Raw genomic sequence first — 17623 nt, 5'->3', positions numbered from 1 at the left:
ATGGGGCTTTTCCTGGAGATTTCCCAGGATCGTCTCCAAGGACCCAACTACATACGACATCAGACTCCCACGAAGCTCCACCCTCCTAGCTTTGCAGCATCGCCATGGATGAGAGCTCAGCAGTTCAGGTCTCGCTATCCACTCAGCACCAGCATTAGCCGATCGCCTACATTCCGAATCTCTGTCCTCGGAACGCGACAGCGCCAATGATGATGAAGACTGCTTTGTTGCTTGCTAGCTTATGTAGTTTGAAAATCTCATATAATTACCTAGCAAGCTTAGTGAAAATTCTTTTCCGGGTTTATAATGTAATTGCTATTAATGGCTGCTGTTGTATTACCTACCTAGGTGAGAAAGAAAGCCTCAACAAATCTAGAACTGCGAACATCGGAAGCAGATATTCCCATATGCTTGACCGACGGTTTTGCCTAGGCTTGTTTGTGATATTGTCAACTTACTTTCTATTCTTATGCCCGAGTAGGGAGTGAGAAGCAATATTCAACCCTGCTTAAGGGATACAAACAGTACCAAAGTCTAAGCTTCGTGCTGAGTTTTGGTAAATGACTCCAGTCTCTTCGGGTTAGGTAATTGTACCCTTTACAGCGGTGATCTCGGCATCTCTTCCTATCAACTTCTTGGAGTCAATCAACAATTACCGAACTGGCTTGGCGAGACTAGGGGCTCATCATGGATCAGACTAGGAAGTCATCGAATGGTTTTAGGCCCGTTTCGCTTGACTCGGTAGGCCTACTACTTTTTCCTCGCGTATCTAGTTCACGAATCGGTGTTAGTCCATAATTCGTAGTGCTCGGTACGGGATTTGTCGCTATGATCAATGAATAGATTCAGCTCTCGATCAGAGTCTGCTGAAGACCGTCATAAAGTTTGTAAATTTACTTAGTGCTGCTCACGATAACGGTACTCTTATACCATCACAGTGTTACTACCATTATATACATGTGTATTTTCAAAGACTCACAAGTTTGCAACAGTCCGTGGATCAACACTGTCTGTTACATCTTAGATCCCAGTCGCGCGTGAGCAAGGTAGAAAAAAAAAAGGACTCCACCGTCTCGTCATTGTAGTTAGCGTTCGGCAATGGAGAGCGGTCCAGTAGAGCCCTCTTTTTCCCTTTCAAGCATTGTCATGACGAAGAATCGAGGAAGCCCCAATATCCCTTTTCAGTATCATTTTTCAGGGCGATAAATCTGTTACGGCGGCTATATTGTTGGTAGAAGTCTAGACTTAATAGACTTCATAACTTAGGAGATTAGTCCTTCCAATGGCTTAAGACTTGAAATTCTCAAACTACGACTTCGGAAAAACAACGATGCATTAAGCACCACTCGCTTGTTTGGTTCGGTTCGATTCGACTCGACTAATCTCACGATACTACATCTTAGGAACATTTCACACGAATACTTCGATTTGACAAAATGGTACCCTATAGGGAAGAACGCGGCGTCTGCACGTTTTCATGCATCAAGCTGTTCGACGCAATCATGCATTACAGTTTGAAGCCCAACTCCCTGGGCAGCTTCGCCTGATTCAGTCGTAGTCCTATGTAGTTCGCTTGAGTCGCGCACATCGGGTATAGCACGGCATATATTTATCTGTATATGCGTTGGAGGTAGACTCGCAGGAGCATAATGAAGTGCATGTGAAATGATACTATTATTAAGACTTTAGTGCTCTCTCGTTCTTTGAAGTTCTAAATCGTGTATTCGGTTGATAATAGGTATCCCTAGCAAAAAATAGGAGCACAGAATCAGACAACCGATAAAAAAAATTCGAAAAACTATTACGTAGGATCTAAAGTGCAACAAGATAGATATTTGATCTCTTTTAGTAATCGAAAAGCGTATTACGAGTACGGTAGAATGGATCATCGGGGAAGCTCACGTATCCTAGCCGGGAAAACAGTACCGTTTCTCTTGGATTGGCTATTCCCGTCGGCCATCATAAACGATCGCCCAATGGATAGGTACAGTCTTTGACTAGGCGCATGTATGCCAACAAATCAGTAGATGCATTGACGGCTGAGTTTGAGGCTCGTGTCCAATTGGACTATTACATAGTAGATAATACGTATTGTAGTTTTGAATTACGATATTTCATCGTATGATTTATGAGGGATAGTAGGAACGTAGGGACGGGAATTTAACAAATCGTTCGCGATAGAACATCAAGTGACCATAAAACGACAACAAATGGATAGGGCGAAAGGGAGATGATGCTATCGGAACTAACCGTCTTGTGTTCCAAGAACATGCATGGTTTGCGCATCAGGTGTGATTGGAATTACATACATCTTTTTATTTTTATTTATTATTTATTTTGTCTATCTCTAAATCTATCATGCACGAATGCAAGAATGTAAGAATGCACGGGAAAAGTCTACGACGAGATGGATATTACGGCACTGCTACGGTAGTAGCGTAATGGTGTTCACGCTTCCATGGTTCGAGGTTCATGGATTAGTTTGCCAATGGGGGTGTGGGAGGGAATTAGGACATTACCATTTACTACTACTATTTACCATATACTACTACATATGTCGAGTATTCTATTCTATCTAAAGCCGAAGTACATACGTACGTATTGTAGGTGGAAAAATATCAAATCATACATAGGTAGTATACCACATGTCCCACGTTACCAGAGGCATTGTCGAAGTCGACTAGAACGAAACTACTTAGTATATTTCCAACTCATAGGTATCCAACCAGAGCTTTCATATCTGTCTACCTCACTATACCTTACTATACCAATGCCAATTATCAATACCAAAATACTAAAATACCAATACCAATGCCAATACCAATGCCATACACTCCCCCCTACTGCGTACGGTAGCAAACACGACGTGTCGTGTCGTGCAACTGTACGCCCTTCTCAACACGAGCGATTCTCTCGCATCTGATTATCCCAAGTAGGTAGAGGCGATCAATGATCAAAGCAATAATTAAGCCATGCTAGGTGTGATGTGGCTTAAGGCGGCAACGAGAAGCGGTCCTATGAGAGCTGGATATTCTGCCTGGCTGAAAAGGGAACCAATTGGCCAGTCTTCCGAATCGAGGGTACAGCGTCTTAGTTGACGATGTTCGCTGCGAGGTGGTGGAAGTATGTATTATGTATGTATGTAACTTTTGAAAGCATGTGTAGGTAGATAGAGAGAGAATACATACATAATATAATAAGTACATAAATGTGTAGGGGGGGTAGAAGACATTGGAGGAGATACTAATACAATACAAGGTAAAGCATGTAAGTAGACTTAATCCTAATTAAGCGCATCCAATACTTTTTAATCGTACTTCAACTTCGTACGACCATACAATCGTGCTTTCTCCGTTTTCTCTTCTCCTTCTAGACTACATACAGATTGCAGATTACAGACTACATACATAACAGACTACAGACCACATACATACATCTCCAACCTTTACCTGCCTTACATACATCAATACATCAATAGTAATAATAATTAGTTACCTACTTTTTTTTTACCTTCCTTCTATGTACGCACGAACATTTTCCAATGCACATAGTATGCGGATATGTACGCGGTATGTACGAATGCAGGTATTGTTAGGTCCGGTAGGCAAGTCTCGTACGAACATAGTATGTACACGTCGAAGATCCAAGTCTAAGAAAGTTCATTACCCTAGATCCGTAAGGTAGACGTGCAGCTTGGTTAATACCTAAGGTACATACGTAGCCTAGGTGGGTACTTACTGTGACTTGGGATTTGTTTCCTCTCCTGCCACAAATCATTCATTCTCAATACCCCCCCCTCCCCCCCTGTTAAGGTCCGTGCTGGTTACTGCATTACCTATGTACACTAGGTAGTATGTAGAACCCTTGGTGGCTAGCGGCTAGCCAACAGCTACGTAGCACGCGTATCTAGCGGACGTGTCTAACCTTTTGCGGTACTAATACCCTAGGCATCGCATAACCCCTGACTCCCTTAGCAATACCGTATATGTGAATACTCATGCACTTTGCGTTCTCATTTTCTTCATACACTTCGTTTGTACAGTTTGTACATGTACCTCCTGTTTCCTACTTACATACAATACATGCCCTGACTCCTGCGTGTTCAAGGAACCGACTCGCTCATGTCGCGACGAACGATTATTTCTACCTACTGATTGATTTTTTATATTTTCTAGGAATTGATGAAATGATTTGATCGTTTGACTTTCTTTTCCTCTTTCCCGCTCTTCCTAAACTTGGTATTTACTTTCCAACCTCGCCCTTAGTCTCCAAAACATTTCTCTTTTCTCCCCTTTTCCTGTCTTCTCTCTACCTCACCAATTTCTACTTCTCATCCTTACTGACGGAGAAAAAAAAAAGACGCCATACTCGATTCGTAGTTGGCTTCTCGTCCATTGACAGGAATCTCCGCGAACTCATCCTTCATCTCTCTTGACCGCTTGTAGGAAGGGAAAGAAAAAAAAAGTTATAAACCAACTCGTGTCCACGTGCAAAAAGTCTTAAGAGGGGCAAAGCAACTCTGAATTTAGTACCTTTGCGGTGGATCTCAAGCTTGTTGTGAGTGTGTATCTCTCTTATCCTATTATCCTGTTCATTTTTTTATTTTTTCCCGCCTTCCTCTTATTTTTTATTTTTTATTTTTATTTTTTTTATATAATTTTTTTCTCTCACTTTTATCATTGTCCGACGCGTTACCGGAACGCACGCCCCTTTCCTGATTAAAAAGGAAAGAATTCCCTTAAGAAGGAAAAATTCTATTCTTGCCACGCTTTAGCCCTGAAACTTACCATCACCATACATCAGCAGTGTCAGCTAAAGGTACCTACCCTCATCTCATCTATCTACAATACCCGCTCCGCTCCTGCGCCTTGTCGCATCCACCGGTTTTCCTGTTTGATTTTTATTTACTTATATTTTATACCCTTTTTTCCCTTTTCCACACCAAAAAAAGACCCCAAACCCAGACTTGACACCACCCACCCACTTTGAAATTTGACTTGCAGTTTGCATGCATCAAAATCTCGACGAGTCACCGTCATCCATTCATCACGGCATCCACTTGTCCGCCGCCAATTCACTACCATCCACTACCCACCAATCGACTAAACGGTTCTTTTCGGCACTCAAACCCACTTTTCCTTTTCAGGCGTATTTCTGTACCTTTTTTTTTTGTTTTGTATTTTTGTAACTTTGTACCTGGACATGCTGGTCTACCTAGGTACTAGGCGAGACACGCGAGTTTGATTTCTGACAAGGGACTAGTACTCAGGCGAACCAAAATAATAAAACCGACCGAAACAAAAAAAAAAATTTACCACGGTTCCTTCCCTGTTAAGAAGGGGGGTAAATTAGTGATTCGGTTGAAATAAGAAGTCGCGACCACCACACCTCTCACCTCGAGGAACGTGGACCCAAATTCTCCACTTTAGAAACACCATTTGGACCCCATCAGTCCCATCTTCTGCTGCTGGGTTTGGAGCCTCACGAACTACTTTCGTCCACCTGCTCCATTCAATCCCCAATTCTACCCCAAAAACAACCTTCCCCTCATCGCTGCTTAATTTTTTATTTTCCTTTTTTTTCTGCCCTGCGGCATCACTATTGTCGACCTTGCCCTTGCGCGATAATTCAATATCCGCACTGGCGTCAACATCTACATCCTCAGGTCGGGTATTAGGCGTGGAGGAATTTTCAGGATCCTTAGGTTACCGCATTCGGTTCTTTGATCTGCGACATCTGTCAGCATAGCATCCAACGCCAACGCCAACGCGTTCGCATCATTAAAACCATTTTTTTCCGCCCTCGCGCGCATCACCATCATCACGTTCGCTACGTGTAGGGTTCTAGTCGGTTTCGATTGAGCCTCGGACAAAGAAAGGAAGAGGTGGAAAATAGGGATAATTGTAGCACAACGAGACCTAGGATTGCTTCATCTCGAGCAATCGTGGCCTCATCTGCAATTGCCACTTGGACAGGATATGGACAGTGGCTCAAACCAACACCCGTACTCGTCTAACTCTATAAACACGTCAGGATCAACTTACCCTTCGCCAGCGGCGATTTCCCCTAATCAATTGCAACACGCGTCTATTCAGCACACACTGCCGCCTTTGCAGCACAACGCCTCCGCCATGCAATCCATTTACGGCAGCCATCCTCACACCCCCAGGACTCCAGGCACTCCTAATACTCCGCAGCCGCCTAACATGAGTCAATACCCGCCTCCCAACTCAGGCCCTACGCGTGGTTCTTATGGTATGATGCCTAATCAGTATCAACAACCTCAGCAGGGCTACCCTACATCATCTTCGATGATGCCGCAAGCTTCTGTCGCGGCTTCTCACCCGCAGCCTATCGCGCCAGCTCCTGCAGCGGCGCGACCTCCTGTTCTTCGTCCCATGCCCGCTGGCGGAGTCATGCCGCAGACCGGGCTGCCATCTCCTTATAGTGGAAGTCCCATGATGCCGCATCAACAATCTCTACTTCAGCAGGACAATGACCAACCCACACATGTAGTTGGCTCGCAAGGACGCCGTGGTATATTACCTAGCGCTCCGGGAAGACCCGCTGCCCCGACCGGTAGTGGTGCGTCTAAGAACACGGTAATCCCGCAGAAAGATGCGGATGGGAAATTCCCCTGCCCCCACTGTACAAAGACTTACCTCCACGCGAAGCACCTTAAGCGCCACCTTCTCCGCCGTGAGTCTGACCGGTCCACAACGGTAATCTCCACTTTGCTAACCTTATTTAATAGACACCGGCGACCGCCCATACATGTGCGTGTTGTGCCGTGATACGTTTTCGCGAAGTGATATCCTGAAACGTCACTTCCAAAAGTGCTCGATTCGACGAGGAAACCCTACCGGGGTGAGCCATTTGTCTCATCCCCAAGCACACGTTAAGAAACAGCAGCAGAATGCGCAAAAGGCTAACGAGGGTGATATGGGACATATGAATGGCATGACTAACATGCCAGGTGATAATGTCGTCCACCCTTTCGGTATGGTCCAGATCCAAGATGGTATGGGAAACATGGCCAACGACCAGAACCAGCTTTCTAGATCAAGCAGTATGAGTCGGATGGACGAGAACGGTAACAGGGATCGGAGAAGCATGACCGGCGGTTACAACGGCGATGTGTCGAATTCGATATCTTCGAATATCAACCCTCAGTTGGCCAACTTCAACATGCCTCCGGGCCAAAATGGCATGCCAATGTATGGAGCTTCTGGCTCAAACCAACAATCTGGCCTTGACTGGTCCCAGATGTTTCCACAGTCTGGTGCGCACCATGCCTACGTCAATCAGTTCCCTCCTAATATTGGACAGAATCAGACCGCAATCAAAACCGAGCCTAACCTTCCTTCCGAAAGAACCAGTGGCATGCCAGGCATGGCCCCGAACGATGTGAACGACCGATCGCTTTTTTTCTCGAATTGGGGCATGCAACCGTCGACGCACGACCCCTACCATCGAATCTCGTCGCAGATCCTCAACTTCTTCCACCCGCCCGGCACGGTACCCTCCAACCACACCGCCGGCCTTAACGACTTCTTTTCTCCTGTCAACATTAGAGACTTTCTTGATTCATATATCCATTTTCACTTCCATTTTTCATTCCTCCACATCCCCACCTTCCGTATCATGGAGGCTTATACGGGTCTCATAGCCGCGATGTGTTGCATTGGCGCTTGTTACTCTGATAATGCCGCCTCTTCCAACGTTCGAGAGATAACAAATTTTTTAAAGATAGCACTCGAGCGCGATTGCGATCTGCTCGGCAGCAACGAAGCACAAGCCGGTCTTAAATTCGGCAACGGCAGAGACAGAAGGGATATTGAGCGGTTACAGGCACTTATTCTAATGTCGTCGCTTCTTATTTGGAACGGCACACCTATCCAGCGCGAAAGTGCTAGGAGAATCTTTCCTCTGGTGGTGGATATTAGCCGAAGATTTGATCTGCTGCAAGTCAGAAACGACTCAGCCTTATACAGCATTTTCCATCAGCCAAAAATATCGTTGGAAGATCTGAATCCGGGACAATTTGATTGGGCGGCGTGGGTTGAACAAGAGTCGCGCATACGAGTGATGCATATGATATATCTTCTTGATGTTGCGCGTACCCTTTACTTCAACTGCGAACCTCAGTTTGATTCTTTTGAGATTCGGGTCCCTTTGCCTGCAGACGATGCGGTCTGGGAAGCGCAATCCGCAGTCGATTGCGCGCAGGGACTGAACTTGTATGGATCTGATGCGGCGAGGAGACAAAACCCAGATGGATCACAACGCAGCAAGCAACCCGAGTTAAACTTAACACTCGCCGCTCTCTTCCATGCATCATATCAAATACACCCGGGAAGCACCAACTTATATGGCAAGTTTATATTGATTCACGCCATCATTTCTCAGATTCGGCGTGCTCAAATCGAAGGTCGTATTGCTGCGTTGGATGGTGCTGCCACACCTCTTTCACAGAATGACTGGGTTATCTCTAATGGATCAGATACAGGAAGTGGTAATGCAAGCGCCAACAATAGCACAACTGGTACACCGGTGGCTGGATTTTCGGCTCAAACATATAAGACTCTCTGTACTGCGCTCGATAAGTTTAAGTCGTACTGGGATATGGATATGGCGATCCAGTTTCCTCCTTCGGTCTCTAACCCTCGACGATACGGCTTTTGTCGTGATGGAATACACTTTTTTTGGCTTGCGAAATGGATGCTCAAGCATACTACGGTGGCGGATTTACAATTGGCCCCGGATAGTCGATTTAGGCAGGTTATTCAACTGCTCAAAACTGTGAAGTCGTGGGTTATGACGGACGGTGCTTCAAGAGGCGAAGAACTCGGGTCTGTAAGCGATATCGACAACGACTTTGCCGTTACCAATCTTACTCTAGACATGACGCAACTTTTCAAACCTTTGCCGTCAGTCGTGGAGTCTCCTGGCATGCCCGCTGTTAAAACGGAAGTTTAAGCAAAAAAGGCGACTATTAATCTACCCAAGATCAACATAAAAAAGCATAAATGTGGCGTTTCGTTGATGTTTTTACTTTCCTTATTTTTCCTTTTATTTATGGCCTCATAAAAAGTTTCGATTCTTCTCTCTGCATCGGATCGGGTTGACGGCGGCAATTTCTCTGCATTTTCCGGGTTGGCTCACAACAAACTAGACTGGCTGTGGCGTCTGCATTTAGACTCGATGATTAGATTCAGGCCAGCTCAAAAAGCAGGTCCCACAAAACCCCCCTTGGGAGGTGATTATGATGTTTACGTCTACACTGACCGGTTAACAATTCCTGGAGTGGTCTCGTTTCTTGTGGTACGCATTATTTCATAGGGGTGGCATTCGAGCAAAGTGTGAGGGTAGGAGGCGGACTCATTGCAGCATGTTTTTCTTCAACTGATGTTTACGGGATGAGATAGATTACAGATCAGAACAATTAAAGTATATGGTTTCTATTGTTCACGTCCCTAAGACCCGCGTGCAAAGTGAAACTTGTTATTTCGTGAACGATTAGTTAGCAGTAAGATGCAGAAGAATTCTCATCTTCATACCGTAGGTTTTCATAATTTCAAGTCTTTTCTAAAAAGAACTACATTTATCCATCGTCTCTCAAATGGCGCCCATAATTTTATTAGCAAAGGGAATACTATACTAGGCTTGTTAAGTAAGATGTTTATTCTTAATTCCTGTTACGATTTACGGTATGCTATAGATAATTATCATGTTGTATTTGGAAAAGTGTCTTGTTCCCATTTAATTTTCCCCTCGCTAATACCAAACAGTGGTGTAACGGAAATAGTATAGATAATTTCCCCCGCATAGTCTCCGGTACGCTAGAATTTGGAATGTTCCATAACCACAGACAACCAAAGCAGTTCAATTAAGGTAGTGGACTGAATATAAGAAACTGGGTATAGAAAAATGACTTGTCACATGGAAGTGGAACCCCCCTGACCAACCCAATCGTCTAGATGACGGGTAGGCGGCGACATAGCTTTGTATGCACATCTCGGGGATTTTCACTTGCCTGGGATAAAATATTGAGGCTAAGAAATGATTATTATTATTATTATTTTCTCCTGCCAGAGGTATAACTACTCCAAGATAAGCAGGACATGGGCTAGAATCGTCGACGAGGTACCACAAGGTAGCCGTAAGTATCGTTTTTCGCCTCCCTGATCACCTACCTAATTTGCCTATAGGAACAGCTAGCATGGCATGGCATGGCATATGCATTGCTGTACACTATACTATACACACGTCGTCGTCGTCGTCGAGTATAGCGTCCGGGCTGGGGGAAAGACGGGTCGACCGTAGTATGGATTCTGGGTATTTCGGCCTTTTTGCCCGCCCGTGGGGTCCGCCACGTGGGTTAGCGGCTATCCTAAAGTTCACGTACCGAGGGCTTTTAGGCTTAGGGCAGCAGGGCATACATTACCTGGGCTGTCTAGCTGGCTGGCTGGCTGGCTGGCTGGCTCGCTCTCTTGCTAAACTGAGAGTGAGTTTTACAACTTTTGGTCTGCGTTGTCTGAACATGTGTATGTGCGTGTGTGTATGCATGTAGGGCTTTGCAGGGGCGGTTCGAACCGTTCCCATGGCTCGTCCGGTTAAAGGTAGGTACCATGCCTAACTAACTAACTAACATGAACAATCCATGGTTGTCTAGGATTAGGTTAGGTTAGGTACGCGGCCGAGAAGGGAAGGCTGGAAAAGCTGTGCTGTCGTTGCGGGAGAGGCTATCCCGGAACAGGGTATATTGTTATTATGCACACACACATACACATACACATATACACGCATACACATACCTACATACCTATACGTTCCGCACGGGCAACATTCGCTACAAGAAGCGCCGTTCGTCCACCACGTTCCAGGAGCGCGAAGGTCTCTGCCCTTGCTGTCCACTCGTCTACCGTCTAACTATCGACGTGTATGACGTCTGACGGTCTCGCCAGGGGTGCTGCTGGCGCTTGTCTGTGGGAACGCTGCTACGTGCGTATATGCCTATACGTACGCACGTACTTACATACTTACATACCTACATACCTACATACTATTACTGTCTGATGATACGAAACGAACGAACGTCGATACATACCTACCTTACATACTCGTGCCCCTCTCCTACCTAGTCGATCTGCCATCATCACACGTTTATCCTACGTGGCACGGATCTGACCAGGCTAGTTAGAGCTAGCCGGAGCTACTTCAGTCCAGCCACGTCTGTCTTTGTCTGTCTATCTGTCTGACTGTCTACTAGCAAACCCGACCTCGTCGACTATCCATCCATCGATCCATTCATCTCCCCTCCCCCCTTTCTCCCTTCGTTTCCCGCCCTCCGCTCCCACGTCGATGGATAGATGGATAGATCGCCCAAGGTTAGGCATCGAAACGTTCGTCGAGCTTCCAAACTTAGCATAGTATAGCATAGTATAGCATTGGCATTGCCGTTGCAAACTACCGTACGTATATGTACAACTGGAGCCAGCTAGGAAAGCCCGCCTGTTCATCCCTCTCGAGGTGGCGAATCTCCTCCTCTTCCTCTGCACGGTAACTGGACCAATGTATGTATGTATGTCTACCTATGTATGTATGTATGCACCTAACCAGACCAGCTAACCCCCAAAGCTCAGTCCGCCAGCTGGCTCGGCATCCGATAGGTCGCACCGGCCATCGCCTAGCCCAGTCTAGCCCGGCGACAGCAGCCGCCGTATTTCACCTACCTATCCACATACATTAGGTACATGGCACATATTCATATTCATATTCATATTCATATTCACATACACGTATACATAGGTAGTAGTTTTTCTCTCAGCCAGCCAGCCAGCTTTGTTTTGTCTTGCGTTCGAAAGGCTATCTCACTCGCAAGCCTTTCCCGCCTCTTGCCTACTCCCACTTCCCCCTTCCGTTGTGATTTCCGTCCAAGTTGGTGATTCCGTTCGTTCACCGCTGCTTGTCGCCACCACCAGCACCACCACTGCCACTACCTATCACTAGTCCCCCCTTTCGTTCTTCCTCTCGACGACGGTGACACTCGGCAAGATCTTGGCGAGCGCGGCCTTGTCGTCCTCGGTAGGCGTGAAGCCATACCGCGCCTCGGCCCGATCACTCAGGTGCAGACCGATGGCGCCCCAAGCCAACAAGCCCAAGCTAACGCCTATGCGGGCGCGGGGCGAGATGTTGCGGAAGGACCTATATTGATTTTCTTAGCTTGGGAGGATGATTTCAATTTTTTGTTTTCTCGTGAGAGTTTATTATTATTATTAAATTTATTATTAATGTTTTTATTTTTTACTTAGGATAAGGGAGATAGGATAGTTGGAGCGTGTAAGTAAAGTAGATAAGTAGGGGAGTCAAGTCGGTGACGCCCGAGAGGTGAGACGGTGAGAGACGGTGAGGCGTGAGTGGTTAGTTCGGTTGGATTGGGGTCTCTGGTTGGCTGGTCACATTTGAGACGACCCCCCTTGGTGACAGATGTATAGGTATGTATATGTATGCGAGTATGTGTTGGACATGTTTATGTGTTATGTGCGTAGCGCAGCGCAGGTGTGAGGTGTAATAGACATGTAGGCATGTAGGCATGTAGGTATGTAGGTATGTAGGCATGAAGACAGGTTTACTTACTCTAACAGCGACATGCTTATACCGTATGAATCTTGCTCCCGTCTAAGCTTCTTCTTCCTCTCACCGACCTCCCCTTCTAAGTGTTGTGTGCCGCTGAGCGAGGGAAATGAGCAAGCCTCCGAGACGTTTCAATAACGTAAGCCGGCGTTGTTGTAAGGTGTTTGTGTGGTCTAGCGGCAGAAGGCGGTGAGTATGAATGAAATTAAAATTTTTATTTTTTTTTGTGTTTCGATAATATTTTTTTTAATGATAACAATAATAATAATAATAATTATTATTCACCTGCCTTTTCGCCTCGTGTTTATTGTACAGTACGACTTCGGGATAACGGTATCTTTTTTATTCTTGGATCTCACAGGTTCCGCATTGCCTGTAAATGGTATATGCAGATTGTTGGTCGTGCTCGTCATTTGTGGTTATACGACATGATTATTATTATTTATTTTTCCCTTAAAAAATTCGGGATTTGAAGTTGAATAAAGAGGCGCCACTCATTCGTGCCGTAAGCCATGTTTAATATTATACCGTATAAATGCATATTCTTTTTAAATTCTCCGCCGGAAAGGGGAAAAGGGGGGGTATCATATCGTATACTCAAGTAAAAGCCTATTGGACAATGTTTCTCCGTCTGCGTCTGCACCTATCGACTTTCGACGACAGGCAGCTCTCACTGCATAAACATTTTACTTTTTTATCTACCTGATTAATTTAATCTACGAATTTTTTTTTCTTGAACTGTCCGTCTCGATCTTGCATCGATCATCGGAAACCTACCCGTGTCTAATAATAACCACCTTAATAATGATGATGATGACTCGAGCAACGCGTTCTTCGTGACACTAACTAATCAATCGCTAGCTCCGTACTTAGTACGGTACTCCTCGATGCTCTTGATATCAGCTTCCGAGATAACACCCTTCATACCGTCGATGATGTCGTCGAGCTTCACGATAGGGATGATAGGGATCTGATACTCCTTCTTCAGCTGGCCGATGGCACTAGTCTTACCGTCGCCTTCTGGTAAGGTTTCTTGGCGGTCTAGAGCGACAATAATGCCTACAACAGTGCCACCAGCGGCTCGGATCATGTCGATGGCCTGACGTTTGGCGGTGCCGGCAGATACAACGTCGTCAATGATGAGGACACGCTTATCTTTCAATGGCGATCCGACAATGCTTCCGCCTTCGCCATGATCCTTCGCTTCCTTGCGATCGAAGCTATAGGCGGCATGGCGGTACTTGGCGCGGTCTAGCTTAATTAAGGCGTAGAAGACGGTGGCGGCCAATGGGATACCCTTATAAGCCGGGCCGAAGATAACATCGAAACCGTCGGCCAGTTCGCTTGTGGCAATAGTTTGGGCGTATGCATCCATGATGGGCTCATGCAGCTCACCAGTATAGAAATCGCCCGCATTGAAGAAGTATGGCGATATCCGCTTCGACTTCAATTCGAAAGACCCGAACCGTAGGGCGCCACCCTCGACGGCAGCCCGTAGGAAGTCCTTCTTATACTGCGGAAGACTCATCTTATAGATTTGTATCTAAGCTGGGATTAGTTATAATAATAATATTAGGAGGCCGAGTAATCTAGTATGAGGTAAAATTCGAATTACTTCATTACTCTATTGCTTCATAAGGGTGGGATAGGGATAAGAAGCTTTTAAAAGAGCTCTTTTAAAAGTGGGATATAAAAACTCATGGCGGGGTAACGAGAGAAAATAAGAAGAAAAAAAGTGAAGAATAAAACAAAAAAAAAAAGGCATCGTAAGTAACTTACAAGATCAGGATTGTTATGATTCGATTATATATCAATTGACTTAATACTAATAGTCTCGAAGGGTTTTATAAAATTTGTCAACTTTATATATTTCGTATCTAGGATCGATTGATAAAATTAATACAATTCAATTTTCACATGCGTCGTCGCGTTCTAAAGAGCAATCGCGCATTTCTCAACTTTTCCACTTTCTTCACTAAGATAAAGTTATCATTGATAAGATAAGATAATCGATAAGTAATTTTTCTGCGCCAAGATTTCGCAAAAGTGCAACTCCCACTGTCCCTCCACTCCGCCTTTTTTTTCAAAATACAACCAAAAAAAGGTCGATAAGCTGAAGAACGGCTAGACCTTGCGCGGCTGTTTTTTACCAACAATCCTAACTACACAATCGCATTATCTGTCGCCCAAGATGAAGACTACTTGGAAGGATATACCACCAGTCCCAACGTCGGAGGAGTTTCTCGATATTGTTCTATCGAGAACTCAACGACGTCTACCAACTCAGATTAGATCCGGATTCAAAATTAGTCGTATCAGAGGTTCGTACACTATCTAGCATTGGTCGCGTCTAACTTGCGCTCGGTACTAACTGGCTATCATTAGGATTCTATACTCGTAAAGTCAAGTTCACTCAAGAGACTTTCACGGAAAAGTTTGCACAAATTCTTGAGAGTTTCCCCCGACTCCAGGACATTCACCCATTTCATAAGGATCTCCTAAATACCCTCTACGATGCCGACCATTTCAAGATCGCCCTCGGTCATCTTTCAACCGCGAAGCACCTCATCGAAACCATATCAAGAGATTATGTGCGACTTCTCAAGTATGCTCAGAGTTTGTTCCAATGCAAGCAGCTCAAGAGGGCCGCGCTCGGTCGAATGGCGACTATCACTAAGCGACTAAAGGACCCTCTAGTCTACCTTGATCAGGTCCGCCAACATCTTGGTCGACTTCCCTCCATCGATCCCACCACGCGCACTCTCCTGATTTGCGGATATCCCAACGTTGGCAAGTCGAGTTTCCTGCGTAGCGTAACTAGAGCCGACGTGGACGTTCAGCCTTATGCTTTCACCACTAAGAGCTTGTTTGTTGGTCACTTCGATTACAAGTACCTTCGTTTCCAGGCTATTGATACGTAAGTTATTTCGATATATACTTTTTCCACTAAGCTCCTTATTCTTTCTTTGGAGATCAAAAGGGGCCCAAAGTGTAATTAATGCTAACGCAAAACAGCCCCGGTATCCTGGATCACCCCCTCGAGGAAATGAACACAATTGAAATGCAGTCCATTACTGCTATTGCTCACTTGAGGTCCGCTATCCTTTATTTCATGGATCTTTCAGAGCAGTGTGGTTACTCAGTTGCCGCGCAAATGCAACTATTCAAGAGCATTAAGCCATTATTCTCAAACAAATTGGTCTTTATTGTTATAAACAAGATCGATATTTTAAGACCCGAGGAGCTAGATGAGAAGACGAGCGGCGAACTTCAGTCATTAGTTTCCTCTGGTGAGGTAGAGTTGCTCCAGCTCTCCTGCAATACGCAAGAAGGAGTACAGGAAGTTAAAAATGCCGCTTGCGAGAGACTTCTTGCAGACAGAGTTGCCCAGAAGTTGAAAGCAGGCACATCAAACAACGGTGCCATTGGTGGCAGGCTAGCAGATGTTATGGCCAGAATTCATGTGGCGCAACCTATGGGCGGTGCTACGCAGGAGACCTTCATCCCCGACGCTGTGAAGAACCTTAGGAAATACAACAAGGAAGACCCCGAACGTCGCAAATTGGCTCGTGACGTTGAAGCTGAGAATGGTGGTGCTGGTGTGTACAATGTGGACTTGAAGGCTGAATACATTCTTGCAAACCCCGAATGGAAGCATGACAGAATACCCGAGATTTACGATGGCAAGAATGTCTACGACTACATTGACCCTGATATTGAAGCCAAGCTGCAAGCACTGGAAGAGGAAGAAGAGAAGCTTGAGGCGGAAGGATACTACGACTCGGATGAGGAGATTGATGATGCAGAAGAAGCAGATATCAAAGTGAAGGCAGAGATCATTCGAGAGAAGCAGGCACTTATTCGGAACGAGTCGAGAATGCGTAGGGTCAAGAACCGCGCAGCCTTACCTCGCAAGGCTATCAAGAAGACTCTATCTCAACTTGAGGATACTCTTGACCAAATGGGTGTTGACACTCAAGACCTGGAACTCAGGGGAAGATCGCAAACGGTGACCCGTGGCCGTTCTCTTACCAGAAGTCGCCTTGGCACTGAGGATTCTAACGCTATGGATATCGACGAGACACCCCAGGAGAGACTACGCTCGAAGAGCCGGGCGGCGAGCCGGGCAAGAAGTCAGCCGGCAACAAACAGGCGTGACGATGGTGTACAGGACGAGGAGACAAGGACGAAGGCGGAGAGACAGGCTAAGCTGAGCCAGAGGAAGATGAACCGCATGGCTAGACAGGGTGAGGCTGATAGGCATATTGGCGCCACGCTGCCTAAACATTTGGTAAGTTTTCTCCACTATATACATACCGTGTGGTCTTTTGCTAACATGATAAATAGTTTGCTGGTAAACGAACCATGGGCAAGGCGTCTCATCGTTAAGGAATCCTTTTCTACCACCCCCGGTCTGTACATAGTTGGTTTGATATGGCATATCAGGTTTTTTCTGCTTTGCTTTGGCGTTCAGGACGGATATGATACTTTCCAGAGACGTGCCCCATCGTCTTTACGACCATTTTAGCTGAGTCAATCGATCATGAGAATAAGTCCACGTTGAGGTCCTTGTTGTGATTTGTCTGTGTGAATACATATTGAAGTGAAGTATTGAGCGTTGTGGTTTTATCCTCGAAGCAACGCATTGGGGGGTTCTCCAAGACCTGTGGCGTAATCGTGGAATTAAACAATAGCTGTCTACGCACAGTTCTTAAAACCTCTTGGTTCCCTTTTACTTGTACAAGATATTTCAACTTGTGGCACTCCAAATGGGAGTAGAGATATACCTATAGTTCGTCTAAGACAGTTGCTTCTCTAGATCGTCTTTGTCGTTTCCCTCGTTTCTAGCTTCCTCGTCCGTATAAATTACCGACTCATTAATAGAGTCTTCTGGTTAGAAATAATAACTGATATTCTAGGTTAGGTTATGCAGATTCTAGGGTCTTGTATCGGCGTACGACTTGAATGGCGTGTTCATTCGGTAGTC

General features: G+C 45.5%; 4 protein-coding genes across 4 annotated transcripts; 2 read left to right on the top strand and 2 right to left on the bottom strand.

The window, feature by feature from the left end:
* Positions 1-5978: 5978 nt before the first annotated feature.
* On the top strand, positions 5979-8979 carry GL218_08668 (uncharacterized protein; the record flags this gene model as incomplete). The annotated part of the gene is made up of 2 exons (XM_033585475.1): positions 5979-6699; positions 6755-8979. 2 exons carry the CDS (start codon positions 5979-5981, stop codon positions 8977-8979), a joined length of 2946 nt encoding a protein of 981 aa, XP_033440460.1.
* Positions 8980-12008: 3029 nt separating this feature from the next.
* On the bottom strand, positions 12009-12653 carry GL218_08667 (uncharacterized protein; the record flags this gene model as incomplete). Its single annotated transcript, XM_033585474.1, has 2 exons — positions 12009-12207; positions 12640-12653. The coding sequence occupies 2 exons, from the start codon at positions 12651-12653 to the stop codon at positions 12009-12011; spliced, it is 213 nt and encodes a 70-aa protein (XP_033440466.1).
* Positions 12654-13486: 833 nt separating this feature from the next.
* On the bottom strand, positions 13487-14164 carry GL218_08666 (Orotate phosphoribosyltransferase; the record flags this gene model as incomplete). The annotated part of the gene is made up of 1 exon (XM_033585473.1): positions 13487-14164. The coding sequence occupies one exon, from the start codon at positions 14162-14164 to the stop codon at positions 13487-13489; it is 678 nt and encodes a 225-aa protein (XP_033440465.1).
* A 663-nt stretch (positions 14165-14827) lies between these two features.
* Positions 14828-17025, top strand: GL218_08665 (Nucleolar GTP-binding protein 1; the record flags this gene model as incomplete). Its single annotated transcript, XM_033585472.1, has 4 exons — positions 14828-14957; positions 15022-15553; positions 15652-16927; positions 16984-17025. 4 exons carry the CDS (start codon positions 14828-14830, stop codon positions 17023-17025), a joined length of 1980 nt encoding a protein of 659 aa, XP_033440464.1.
* Between the last annotated feature and the right edge of the window lie 598 nt (positions 17026-17623).

Source organism: Daldinia childiae (assembly GCF_008694065.1).
Source record: "Daldinia childiae strain JS-1345 chromosome Unknown Scaffold13, whole genome shotgun sequence".
In the NCBI taxonomy this organism is placed as follows: Eukaryota; Fungi; Ascomycota; class Sordariomycetes; order Xylariales; family Hypoxylaceae; genus Daldinia; species Daldinia childiae.
This window is presented reverse-complemented; position numbering and strand designations above follow the sequence as displayed.